The sequence below is a fragment of the Podarcis erhardii genome (genome assembly GCF_964252035.2).
Source record: "Podarcis erhardii genome assembly, chromosome: 9".
Classification (NCBI taxonomy): domain Eukaryota; kingdom Metazoa; phylum Chordata; class Lepidosauria; order Squamata; family Lacertidae; genus Podarcis; species Podarcis erhardii.
This window is the reverse complement of record NC_138512.1, coordinates 71943472-71956334: the sequence shown is the minus strand read 5'-3', so window position 1 is coordinate 71956334 and position 12863 is coordinate 71943472. Positions and strand designations below refer to the sequence as shown.

At 44.6% G+C, this 12863-nt stretch overlaps 1 protein-coding gene across 1 annotated transcript; it reads right to left on the bottom strand.

Moving 5' to 3' along the window:
* Positions 1-2229: 2229 nt before the first annotated feature.
* LOC309349523 (ferritin heavy chain A-like) lies at positions 2230-4037 on the bottom strand (the record flags this gene model as incomplete). Its single annotated transcript, XM_081875549.1, has 4 exons — positions 3911-4037; positions 3155-3301; positions 2896-3021; positions 2230-2385 (listed from the first exon to the last, which is right to left on the bottom strand). Exons 1-4 carry the CDS (start codon positions 4010-4012, stop codon positions 2230-2232), a joined length of 531 nt encoding a protein of 176 aa, XP_081731675.1. The 5' UTR covers positions 4013-4037.
* Between the last annotated feature and the right edge of the window lie 8826 nt (positions 4038-12863).

Below are 12863 nucleotides of genomic sequence, written 5' to 3'. Positions count from 1 at the left end.
TAGGACATCCATATTTTCATTGGAGAAATGTTGGAGGGTATGGAGATATGCGGCAACCGAGCCAATGAGATAAGTAAATATACAGCCTTTAGAAGACATCTGAAGGCAGCTCTATATAGGGATTTTTAAATTATTCTTTATGTTGTATTCTGTTTTTTTTATATGTTGCAAGCCACCTAGAGTGGCTGGGCCAACCCAGACAGATGGGTGGGGTATTATTAATTAATTAAATTAATAATTATTAATAAAATAATAAATATAATTATAATTAATAAATATAATTAAATAATAATATAATTAAATAATAGTAATAAATTGAATAGGACATCCCTATTTTCATTGGAGAAATGATGGAGTGTGTGGACATGTCAGAGACTGAACAATTATTTATTTCAGCTTTCTATATCGCCCAGGTTTTTTGTGGTGTATGTCAGGATGGCAAAAGAAGCATATCATGGATGAAATTTATTGCAGAAGAGAAAACTTCCTAATAGTGCCTGGCAAAATTGAATGATCGACAACCACCTGAATTTCAACAGGGAAGGACCACTGTATGAGGTCCACAATGCTAAACGCCCAGTGCCTGAAACATAACCCCTATGTAAGTGGGGAGTTGCCTGTCATCAGGCTACCCTAAAGGAATCCTTCAAACAAGCTGTTGGAATACATGAGGGTGGAGGCAGGTGGGTGGGAGCTGGCTGTGAGCAGACTGAGGTTGATGAAGCAGTGCACCATTTGCCCTCATGGACCAGTCTCCATTGCCCCACTTCCACCACGAGTCTTCTCCATGCCAAGCAGATGTTCTACCATGGATCCCAAGCACCTTCTGCAGCAACTGAGCGAAAGAACTGGAAACGAGCTCAGTGGTAGAGATCCTGTTTTGCATGCAGAAGGTCCTAGGTTCAGTTGGCAACATCTCCAGGCAGGGCTGGGAGACACCTCATGCCTGAAACCCTGGAGAGATGCTGCCGGTTGGTACATACAACACTGAGCTTGGTAGAGCAATGATCTGACTTGGTGTAAGGCCCCTTCCTATGATATAGTTTCCTTCCACATCAGGGAAAGGAACTGCACTTTGGAGGTGATTAGCCCTGCTGGCATGGAAATCAATCCACCTAGTTCCTATTTACAGACGTTCTTGCTAATGCAGTGTGGAACGTGATGGCCTATCAGCATTTCCCACAAGCAACCAATTGCTCCATATCGCAGTGGGAAATTGTTAACTGGAGAAACATCATTCTGTCCAACTTTATTTTCTCGCTCTCAAAGTCATGTGGAAACTACCATTCATAGGCACCCAGGAAGGACAGAAGTGACCAACTGGCAACAATAATTGGAGGGCCGAGTTTAAAAGAAAACTTTGAATGCCACAGCAAAGCTTCAAAGGGAGCTTTGAACTGCTCCTGGAACATTTTGCTTATGGGCCAAGTTGTTTTTAACTTGAAGGGATGAGCTTGTCAGTAAAAGGATGCATGGGGAATGTGTGCCATTTTCTTTTTGTATTTCTGCATTTAAATATTTAGCCTTCCGAAGGGAATATTCTCGTGGAGATTAAGTATTCTTGGGTAGAGGATAAAGCATTCTGTAAATACCAACTGGGTTTATTCTGCAAGTTCATTAGTTTTCTAAAACAACGCAACACTGATTGATTGGGGAGACTGCTTCAGGCAAACAAGAGAACTGAAGTGTGCTGGCTGCGACATGAAATTTCTCAGTATCTTATGCAACCACTATCAAAGTTTCCAATCTCAAGGTGGCTTAAGAACTTGAGACCTGCTGAACCAGACCCAAGGCCCATCTAGTCCAGCCCCTAGTTCTCTGACCAACCAAATGTCTATGGTTCATATGCATTTTAGGCCACCCATAAAATCTTCAAGAAGGCTACAAGGCAGTAAGTGTTATTTCGCCACATTTATATCCAACCTCTTTTCCATCCTAGAAACCAAGGCATCATATGTGGTTCTGAAGTAGCTGCCTATCCAATTCCCAGACCCAGACCTGCTTTACTTCAAAGTAGTAGTGGACTTGTGTACCTTCAGACCACACCCTGGCTTGAGTGCATTTGGGTTGTCCCACTCCATTTTGCCAAAGAGCTTCCAATAAAAGTTCATCCCTAACCAGAACACCACACGACTACAGATTCATGCCAATAATTTATTTTATTCTTGATCATTACACTACACAAACTTGACTACAAATTTTTCTCTTTTTCTAAAGTGATGAGAGGATTCAGCTGCTGCTCTTCAAACTGAGCTTGTCAAACAGGTACTCCCCTAGACCATTCTGGGGCAGTCCCAGGCGCCTCAGGTTCGTGAGGTGGTCTCCCAGCTGCTTGATGACCTTCACCTCTTCCTCCAGGAACTCAGACTCCAGGAAGTCACACAGCTGAAAGGTGAAAGACAAGCACTGGTCAACTGCACATATTATTCACTGCAAGCTATGGACAAAGATAGAGAATCTGCCACCCTCCAGATGTTGGATTTCAGATCAAACCAGCCTGCCTGAACAGTGATTAGAGTTTGTGATAGCTGCAATCCAACCATATCTGGATTTCCTACTCGTGGTTTAAAACTTTTTTTACATCTTGTTTAAGAACTGGGTCACAAGGGGAATAAGGCATGTAGCTTTAACCTTCTCTAGATAAGCTAAACCAAAACCAACAGCCACCAATTGTGTCAAATCATGGAAGAGCTACAACAAGGCTACACCCTTCCAGTTTTTGAATGCCACAGAGAAGTTAAAGATATACTAGGCATTGGTACTGGTTTTTTGGAAGGAAACAAACGTTGCATGTGGGATGGGCATTTTTACAGGTAGCTCAGAGCTAACTAACCCTCCTAATCCTATGAAGCACGAGGAAGGCTCTTGGAGAATGTAGCATTATTGAGAACTTACATGAGGGTCTCCCTTCTCTGTTGCCAGCTTGTGCAGATCCAGCAAGGCCTGGTTCATCCTTTTCTCCAGCTGCAGGGCAGACTGTAGGGCATCCAGGCTGTTGCCCCACTCATCCTTCTCTGGTTTCTGTGCCAAAAATCAAACACAGAGACTCAGAACACCAGCCTGTGTCTTGCTGCATGCAAACAGCACCATCAGATCACAACACACACTCTCCTCCCAAATGAAGCCCAGCTAAAGATCTTCCACGTTCACTTACCTTGAGGTCCTTCAGCAAGATGCACCCCCCTCTCTTGTTCTGGTATTTCAGGAACTTGTTTGCATGCTCCCACTTTTCTTCAGACTGCTCCTTCAGGAACTTGGCCATGTGACACAAGGCAACATCATCCCGGTCAAAGTGGTAGGACTGGAAGGGGAAGGAAAAATAAAGGTCATAGTCAAATGAGGACATGTAGCCAATATGCAAGCATATCCCTTCCCACCCCAGATGTGTCCATGTATTTTGGACTCACTGTACTCCACTATGCATTGACACAACATCTGAAAAGATACTACTTGAATAGATGGCCTACTGTAGCAGTAGTACAGATAGAGTTTGTTGACCACCTTCAGCCCCCAGACCTCAGCTTCTCCACAAGCACCCTCCACGCAGAGGTAGTAAAAGCAAACTAAAACCCCCTCCAGTGTACTGGAAAAGCTTCCTAGTTACCATAACTACATTCTTACAGTGCAGAATGCTAATTATAACAATTCAGCATGGTTATTTCACTAAGGGTTCTAACAGGTCTGGAGTTGAAAGACATGGTAAAGCATCAAGGGTCTTCCAAACCCTGTAACTATTGTAGTTTATCAGAGGCACATTCTCCCACCTATTGGACACTTACTTAGAAAAACAACCCAATAAGCTACATGAGACTTGAAGCTTAACAAACATACCTAAGACTGGGGTAAATCTAAAATTACACAAAAAAGTTGCAACCAGGTTCTTCTCATTAGATAGGCAAAAGTCACTTACCATAGACAGATAAACATAGCTAGCATTCAACTCCAGATTCACCAGCTGGTTCAAGGTAGCTTCACAGTCAGCATGGAAGTTCTGGCACACCTGAGAAGACATCTCTGTATCCTAGCAAAATAAACTGAGACCATACAACACTACAAGCCCTGCACTGCTGTTGGTGTAGAAAAATGTGCAGCCCTAGTGGTTTTTATACCATTTGGGGCAGGTAACTTCTTTGTGATTAGCAGCAGAATCATCCAATAGAAATGCCAGTTGGCTCTGGGGATGGGAGAATGACTCAGCAGAATGGGACAAAGCTAGCAGCTGATAACTATTTGGGCTCCACCTAGTAATCAAGTCTTATTTGACCATTTTCTGCCCCCCTTTTTTAAAAAAAGAGAGAGAGGGGATACTTAATTAGGTTTTTTGCACTACTTTGTGGGTTGTTTCCATCACAGCTGCAGGAGTTTAAGGAAGAAGCACGAATATGTAGGGAAGGGCAAAGACTCACAACACAATCCTAGGGCATGCCTACACAGGAACAATTCCATTGAACTCAATGGGACTTGCTTCTGAGTAGGCATGCATAGGACTATACTATGAACTTTGAAGAGATGTGCAGAGCTGGGAGTGAATTCATGCATAAAAGCAAATCTGTCACCTTCTTCATTCTCCCGCACAAGTGAAAGATGAGAATATAGAAAATCAAACTGTAGGGGTGTGCAAATTTTACAATTATTCATCATAGCCTCAGATTCAATAAGAGATACATAAAGTAAAGTAATGTACTGTCTTGAGGGCCAGTGTGGTGTAGTGGGACAAAAGCATGGGTAGCTATCATGGCACCCACCAGATGTTCCTGGAGTCCAACAACATCTGGAGGACAACAGGAGTCTTTCTTAGCCCATTCAGGAGATGCTGGGGTTTGGACATAGGAATTTCTTCATGCAGCCCATGCATTATTACATTTCCCCTTAAGCAGGGATGAGGAATCTGTCACCCTTCTGATGTTGTGGGACCCACCTCCCCTGTCTATTGGCCACACTAGCTTAGGTGGATGGAAGCTGGAGTTCAACAACATCTGGAGGGTCAAAGGTTCCTCATCCTTGCATAGCTGTCAACGTTTCCCTTTTTTTAAGGGAAATTCCCTTATTCCAAATAGGATTCCTCGCAAGAAAAGGGAAAAGCTATGCATCCTTGCCAAAACCAGAGATCAATAAAGGAACAGGATAGGGGGAAACCAACTCATCACCCATGTGGATTACCATTGAACATGAGCCATGAAAGAGCCATTCTCTACAAGTGACACCACCATGCAAGGATTGGTGCAGCTCCCTTTTAGGATTTTGCATTATCCCCCCCACACACACACAGAGGTAGTGGATTGTCAGGTGACAGATAGACAGGCACACATAGACAGGCTTGTGTTTTCCTCTTAATGTTTCAACATGCACTTGAAGAGCAACAGCAGCAGCCGCCGCCACAAAAGCAGTTTTATTATTTATATGCTGCCCATCTGACTGGATTGCCCCAGTCACTCTGGGCAGCTCCCCACAAAATATTAAAAACAGTAAAATGTCAACCATTAAAAGTTTCCCTGAACTGGACTGCCTTCAGATGTCTTCTAAAAGTCATATATTTGTTTATCTGTTTCACATCTAATGGGAGGGCATTGCACAGGGTGGGCGCCACTACCGAGAAGGCCCTCTGCCTGGGTCCCTGTAGCTTCACATCTCACAATGAGGGACATGCCAGATGGCCCTTGGAGCTGGACCTCAGTGTTCAGGCTGGACGGTGGAGGTGGAAATTACTCCTTCAGGTATACAGGGCCGAGGCTGTTTAGGGCTTTAAAGGTCAACACCAACACTCTCACTGAAGCACCAGAGACAACTCTAGAACTTATGATCATCCAATGAAAAGGAATGTTGGAAGATTCAGGACAGATAAAACGAAGTCCTTCTTCATGCAGTTAAACTATGGAAGGCAATGGTGACTACCAACTTGGAAGGCTTTAAAAGAGGAATAAAGAAATACATGGAGGACAAAGCCATCAACGGCTACTAGCCACCATGGCTATGCTGTGCCTCTATGGATGGAAGCAGTAATGCTTCCGTATACCAGTTGCTTGGGGGGATGGTTTTGTGATGGGGTCCTGCTTATGGGTTTCCAACAGGCATCTGGCTGCCCACTGTGAGAACAGGACTAGATGGGTCATGGGCCTGAATCCAACAGGACTCTTGTTACGTTCTTATGACACAGCACTAGCTTATGACATCCTGCACATCACTGGCCTTTCCAGAAAGCCCTGCATTGTGGTAAAAATAATGATGCCCTTTATTGGTATCCAAAATCTGATTCCAGGGATGGGTTACTCCTATGTTGGTCCTGTCTGGCTTCTCCTTCCACATTATGCCATTCTGATCAATGGGTGCATTTAGGAGAAAATGTCTCAGGTGAACCTACCTCACAGGGTTATGGTGAGGATAAAGTGTGGAAGTTTCAATATATATACCTCTGTAGAGGAACAGTGAGATAGAAGTGTCATTAATAAAACCTTAAGAGCATGAGAACATGCAAAGAGCGTGATGGATCAGGCCAGTGACCAGTCAAATGCCTGTGGGAAACTCACAAGCAGGATTCAAGTGCAAGAGCACTCTCCCTCCTGTGAACTGGAGCAACTGGGATTCAAAATCTTTAGTTCAGGCATCCCCAAGCTTGGCCTTCCAGATGTTTTGGGACTACAGTTCCCATCATCCCTGACCACTGGTCCTGTTAGCTAGTGATGATGGGAGTTGTAGTCCCAAAACATCTGGAGGGCCGAGTTTGGGGGTGCCTGCATTAGTGTCTCCAAACATGGAGGCAGAGCACTGCTATACCTGAGAGTAAACCCATTGAAAAACTGGAATTTACTTCTGAGCAGATATATAGATATAGATTGTACTAAAAGAGATTGAAAATACGATTGGCAATAGGGCTTAGCAATTCCACAATGTTCACTGAACTTCACATTGGCCAGCACAGGTGCCAAGTCCCTGGGGCCCTGTGTGCCCGAGCACCCACAAAATTCCCCATTATGAGGCCGAGTACCCACAAATTTCAGTGCTAGGTCCATGCATGCTGTATGGCACCCACAGCCCTAGGCACCCACGGTCACAGGGCCAAGTTGGCACTCCTGTAATGGCCAGAATCGCCTTCCAGAAATTTTCACCTGTGACTTCATCGGATGTTGCATTAGCAGAAATTCTGCAAGTGGAAATCTTTTCATCTATGTGGGTGTGTTGATGGGGGAAATTGCACCAGCTGTTTTCTTAAAGACATAGGAGCCCAGCTAGAAAACAAAGTGGTCAAAGGACTTTGTTGTAGGTAGACAGTTAAATTATTGAATTTTAAAATATATAATAACTACAAACCAACACAGTCAAAGAAAGTACAGTAAAATCAATAGTTTAGAAAAATAATAACGAAAAGAAAGGAAGAGTAATTGTGTTGCACCATCCCAAAGCAATATTGTTCGGTATCTTTACATTACATGCAGCCTTTCAAACTAAAATTGGAATTTATTGTTGGGGAAACACATAAATTAAAAATGCTGGAAGGGGGTGGGTATGGGGAGGGAGAGGAGGAGATAGTTTCCCTATGCTCAGATGCGTTTCTGTTGCTTGTAGAAATTGCTGTCAGCTACTTAAGCACAACTGCAACTTTCAGACTTCTAGATGTGCCAAAGCAGGGGTCAGCAAACTTTTTCAGCAGGGGGCCAGTCCACTGTCACTCAGACATTGTGAAGGGGAAAAAATGAACAAATTCCTATGCCCCACAAATAACCCAGAGATGCATTTTAAATAAAAAGACACATTCTACTCATGTAAACACATGCTGATTCCTGGACTGTCTGCGGGCCGGATTGAGAAGGCGATTGGGCCGGATCCGGCCCCTGGGCCTTAGTTTGCCTACCCATGTGCCAAAGGCTTCAAAGTGCTTTACATAATGATGTGAAGGTGGAGAAAGACATCATCACACAGTTCGGGGCTATCCAAAGTTTTTGGATCCAGGAACACATTTGGATCCAGGAACACATTTGCAAATGTAAAGAATTGCTGGGAATACCCAAAAAACCCATCTGACTGGGGGAGGTGCATGATGCCCAGAACCCCACTTCCAAACAGGTAAAATACCTGCAATGCCCATCTCTCCCCCCCCCCAAAAAAAAATCCCAGACAATGAAACAGGCACCCTACCCCCCCAAAAAAAACCCCAGGTAACTCCCCTCTTACACAACCCCAAAAGGACAAAAATGCATTAAAAACAATTTAGGAAGTTGGGTTGGTGAGTGCCAAAGGGGTGTCTCAAGTCATCACATTGGGGACTCCAGATGTAGTCGTTCTCCTGTGCCTTGCACCCTATGTTTGGGGTATGCAGTATTGGTTCTGTACTGCACCCTAAATGCATCACTCAGCAGCTGATCAGCCAAGCACCTCTGTGACAGGAGATGAAGGAACAGTGGTTTTTCAGCCATCAAATGCCTGGGCAAACTAGATCCTGGTCTATCTAGGAGGCTTAGTTTGGGCAGAATTGAGTGTACACTTCCAGAGTTAACACTAAATACATTACTTCTGGTAAATGAGCCAATATAACCACTAGAGGGCTGTGCAAATTTGTGTCCCGGGCTTTTTAGATTCTTCTAGCCATGTACTATCTGAAACCAAAGGGGCACATTGGTTTCCAGATGTGATTTCCCCCCCCCTCCCCAGTTCTCCTACCCCACTATCAATAATCACTGAACTAAGTGAGAAAGGAGTTTTCTTAACCAGGAACTCTGGAAAAGGCTGACTATTGGAAAGCAGGATAATTTTAGTGTTCTGCTGGAAAACTCTGCTGAAGCTTTGCATACTCTGCCATACTTTTTCACTCTCTGGCCATTTTCTCTTCCAAGAGGAACATAAGGAGCCATGGTACCCAGCTGGAATGGCATGATCTTGAAGCCCCATTTCCACAAAGTCTGGCAAAGACGAGTGACCCCATCAACCTGCTAGGAAGACCCTCAGGAGGAAGTCTCACTAGGCAATGGCTCATTGTATTGTTCCCCATTCAGTATTTGAACCAATCAGGAAAATTGTGAGGTGTCTCACCAAACGATAGCACACAAAAGTCTGATCATCAGTCTACTACACTTCTGAGTGAGAGCTGATCTACAATCCCTTTATGTACCTTTGGGGACTACAGTGGTACCTCAGAAATAGTACCTCGGGTTAAGAACTTTGCTTCAGGATGAGAACAGAAATCGTGCTCCAGCAGCGCAGCAGCAGCAGGAGGCTGCATTAGCTAAAGTGGTACCTGAGGTTAAGAACAGTTTCAGGTTCAGAACAGACCTCCAGAACGAATTAAGTTCTTAACCCGAGGTAACACTGTATTAACTTGCCAATGAAGAAATATCATTGAAACAGTTCATTATCCCGGAAAAAACTGTTCTGTTTGCGGTTTGTTGCTGCTGTGCTAACAGCACCACCCGGCTCCAGTTCATACTCAACCAAACTTTGATATAGAAAGTCTTTCTGCCTCAGCTTCAGTGTTCCTTTGTGGTTACACACCATTCTAAGCACTCCTGTTGATGGAATATTTATTTGACTTCTATTAGTTCGTGACTTCTTGCACGTATTATATGGCTTTTGTTTATGAATTAAGAAACAATTGGTACTGTTTCATAAATATTGCCAATACATTATTAGCCCACGTGTTGTCTTTTGTGCTCCGAGCCCCAAAACCCATCCCCCATGCAAATAAAGACACAGTGGAGACAGAACTTTATTAAATACACAAATGTGACTGGTATTGACCAACTGAAGTCCAAAGCAAGGCCAAACACGACCTAATTAACAGGTGGGTGGGTGGGTGCTCGGCAGCGTGAAGCAAAAGGAGGTCCCTACGTCACGTTGCCAAATAAATACCCCCAACCCCCAACCTTGCCACGCTGCTGATTGCCTAAAGGCCAGTGGCATAACTGTGGCACCACCGGCTTGGAGCGGGTCAAGCCTTGCCCACAAGCCCGTTGGGGAAGAGTTCTAGGGCCGAGCACAACATGGTCCCTCTGTTAGGAGGATCCAACTTGTTGATCAGGCAAAGGTACAGCAGCTGAAGGAATACGGCTTTAAGCTCATCCTTTTTCCCTGGAGAGCACCTCAAAAAGGGATAGGTTTTTTAAAAAAATAACAACAACCCGATGTTGAGCCCATGTCTAGCAAGTTATGGGCCAACTCACTTCTACAAATCATAACAATATGGGGAGCATATTGTCAGAAAAAGCATTTGCGTCTATAACATTCCACCCACGGCTTCCCTTTCTTCTTTCATTTTACCCAAGGGGCCCTACTTTACAGCTCTTTGCCTCAGAGGGAAAGGGAAGTTGATTTCCTTTGCTGCTCTCCTTTTACCTGCAATGGATTGAATTATCACTTTGTCAGATGTTATTTGTCTGTCTCCCACGCGACCAGCCCTAGTCACTGTTGCTGCAGCAAGAGATCTTGCAGATGCTTCCGATTTCCGATTGCTCTGGCTTAATGTAAAGGTCAGGGCACAGTGGGGCTGTGTGGGGAGAGTGGTGGGGTGGAGAAGAGAGATAATCCTGTGAAATATTGCTAATCGGATTAACGGAAACGTTTTGACCGAAGACAAATACAGTATGCTCTCTGCCTCTGTCGACGTATTTCACTCCGCTGGCTCGGCCAACTGTTTCACAGTGTGCTTTTATTGTTCGTTGCTGTTCCCCTGCTACATTATAAGCTCCTGAAATGGCCCAAGTGATGCGCCCAGGTAGCCAGCAAGCTGGGACATAAATACACAACTCTGCTGGTGCCCATCATTTTATGATTCTGGCCAAGCTCTGGGGGGAATGATCTCCTCTTTTTCAAGGGGAAAACTGTGTGGCATGCAGGCGAAGAGCAAAACCCTGTTGCACAAGAAGGCCTCATTCCACTCACTCACACCCTCCACTTAAAGTTACGGTATATTGAATTTCACCCTATGAAGGGTTTTGTGGTTGTTGTTTTTTCAAAGAAAGACCGATTGCATTTCGTTCCAACCCATATTTCATTACCTTTATCATTGCTGTGGGGATTCATGGCACACTTGACACCACAGACATCTGCACAACAATTAACCATGGCTCCTTTGCTCATTAAGCAGTCTGTGGCTAAACACTTATGTATCAATATCTATTTCCCCTTCTTAGTAAAGCAAAAGGAAGAGGGGCAGTAGAACTAATCTCTAGGAGACAACATCTTGAAGGGCTCATTAGTGCGTTTTGGTAGGAAAATGAAACAGACACCCCCTCTCACCTCAAAGAGATTTTAATTAAATTTCCAGCAGTGTCCCTAATTGAAGGGATCGGCTAAGTGGGGGAGAAGAAAATGGATTGTAGAATAGATATTAATGTTCTCATGATGTTCTGGCAGAATAAATAGCACATCCATTTGCTTCTCAGGCAGGTGCAAGTAGGAATGGTCAAATCCATCCATTTTAGTTCCTCTTGGTTTCAGCTCACCAGGTTGCCACTTCAGTTAACATTTTGTTTAATCATAATAATTTTATTATTTCTATCCCACGCATCTGGCTGGGTTTCTCCAGCCACTCTGGGCGACTTACAGCACATGCAGAAACAGTAAAATGTCAGACATAAAAAACCTTCCCATACAGTGCTGCCTTCAGATGTCTTCTAAAAGTTGTGTAATTCTTTATGTCCTTGGCATCTGATGGGAGGGTGTTCCACAGCGAGGGCGCCACTACCGAGAAGACCCTCTGCCTGGTGCCCTGTAACCTCACTTCTTGCAGTGAGGGAACCACCAGAGGAGGGTGGTCTTCATGAAAATTAATTCTCATTTTTTTCTGCTTTTATAGTAATAGAAACATTTTTGTGCGCAATTTTGCCTACTGTAATGCATCTGATAAGGGACGCGGGTGGCGCTGTGGGTAAAACCTCAGTGCCTAGGACTTGCTGATCATAAGGTCGGCGGTTCGAATTCCCGCGGCGGGGTGAGCTCCCGTCTTTCGGTCCCAGCTCCTGCCCACCAAGCAGTTCGAAAGCACCCCTAAGTGCAAGCAGATAAATAGGTACCGCTTTATAGTGGGAAGGTAAACAGCGTTTCCGTGTGCTGCTCTGGTGCCGGCTCGCCAGAGCAGCTTCGTCACGCTGGCTACGTGACCCGGAAGTGTCTCCGGACAGCGCTGGCCCCCGGTCTCTTAAGTGAGATGGGCGCACAACCCTAGAGTCGGACACGACTGGCCCGTACGGGCAGGGGTACCTTAATGCATCTGATATTATATCAGCACAATTTCCTCCTGCTTAGGCCACAGCAGGGATTGTTCCCAAGTTCTTTTGGGAAGGGCTGAGGACAGTGCAAAGGCATAAGCATTACCTTTATAATATTTGCATCTTGACTGTATATGTTAAAAACGTTGAAACTTAATAAAATAGAAATAAAAAAACCAAAAAACAAGGAGGGACTGAAGCAGGTCTAGTGAAGGGCGGGGTTCAGGGAGAGCCTTGGGGGCCAGACAGAGAAGCCTGGAGAAGCCACATTCAGCCCAAAGCTGTCAATGTTTTCCTTTTTTAAAGGGAATTTCCCTTATTCTGAATAGGATTCCTCGCAAGAAAAGGGGAAAGTTGACAGCTATGATTCAGCCCCTGGGCAGGAGTTCTCCCACCCTAGCACTATGCAATACCTTTACAGATTGCCCTTCCTACTATTTACTGGTCTGCCCTGGAATACATCTGAAAAAGAGATATAAAAGCATGAAGGCAATCAGCAATTGGGAGTGAGTGGGAGCAATCAGCTCACAAACTCAGTGTAGTGCTTTAAATAAAAAGAAACATGCATTCAAAAAAGGGCATTTTGCCACTGATTTTTATTGCTAACATGCCCTGTGATGCACCTGCTTCTCTTCCGGTCCTACCGGTCCCTGGCTGCACTGGTTCCTG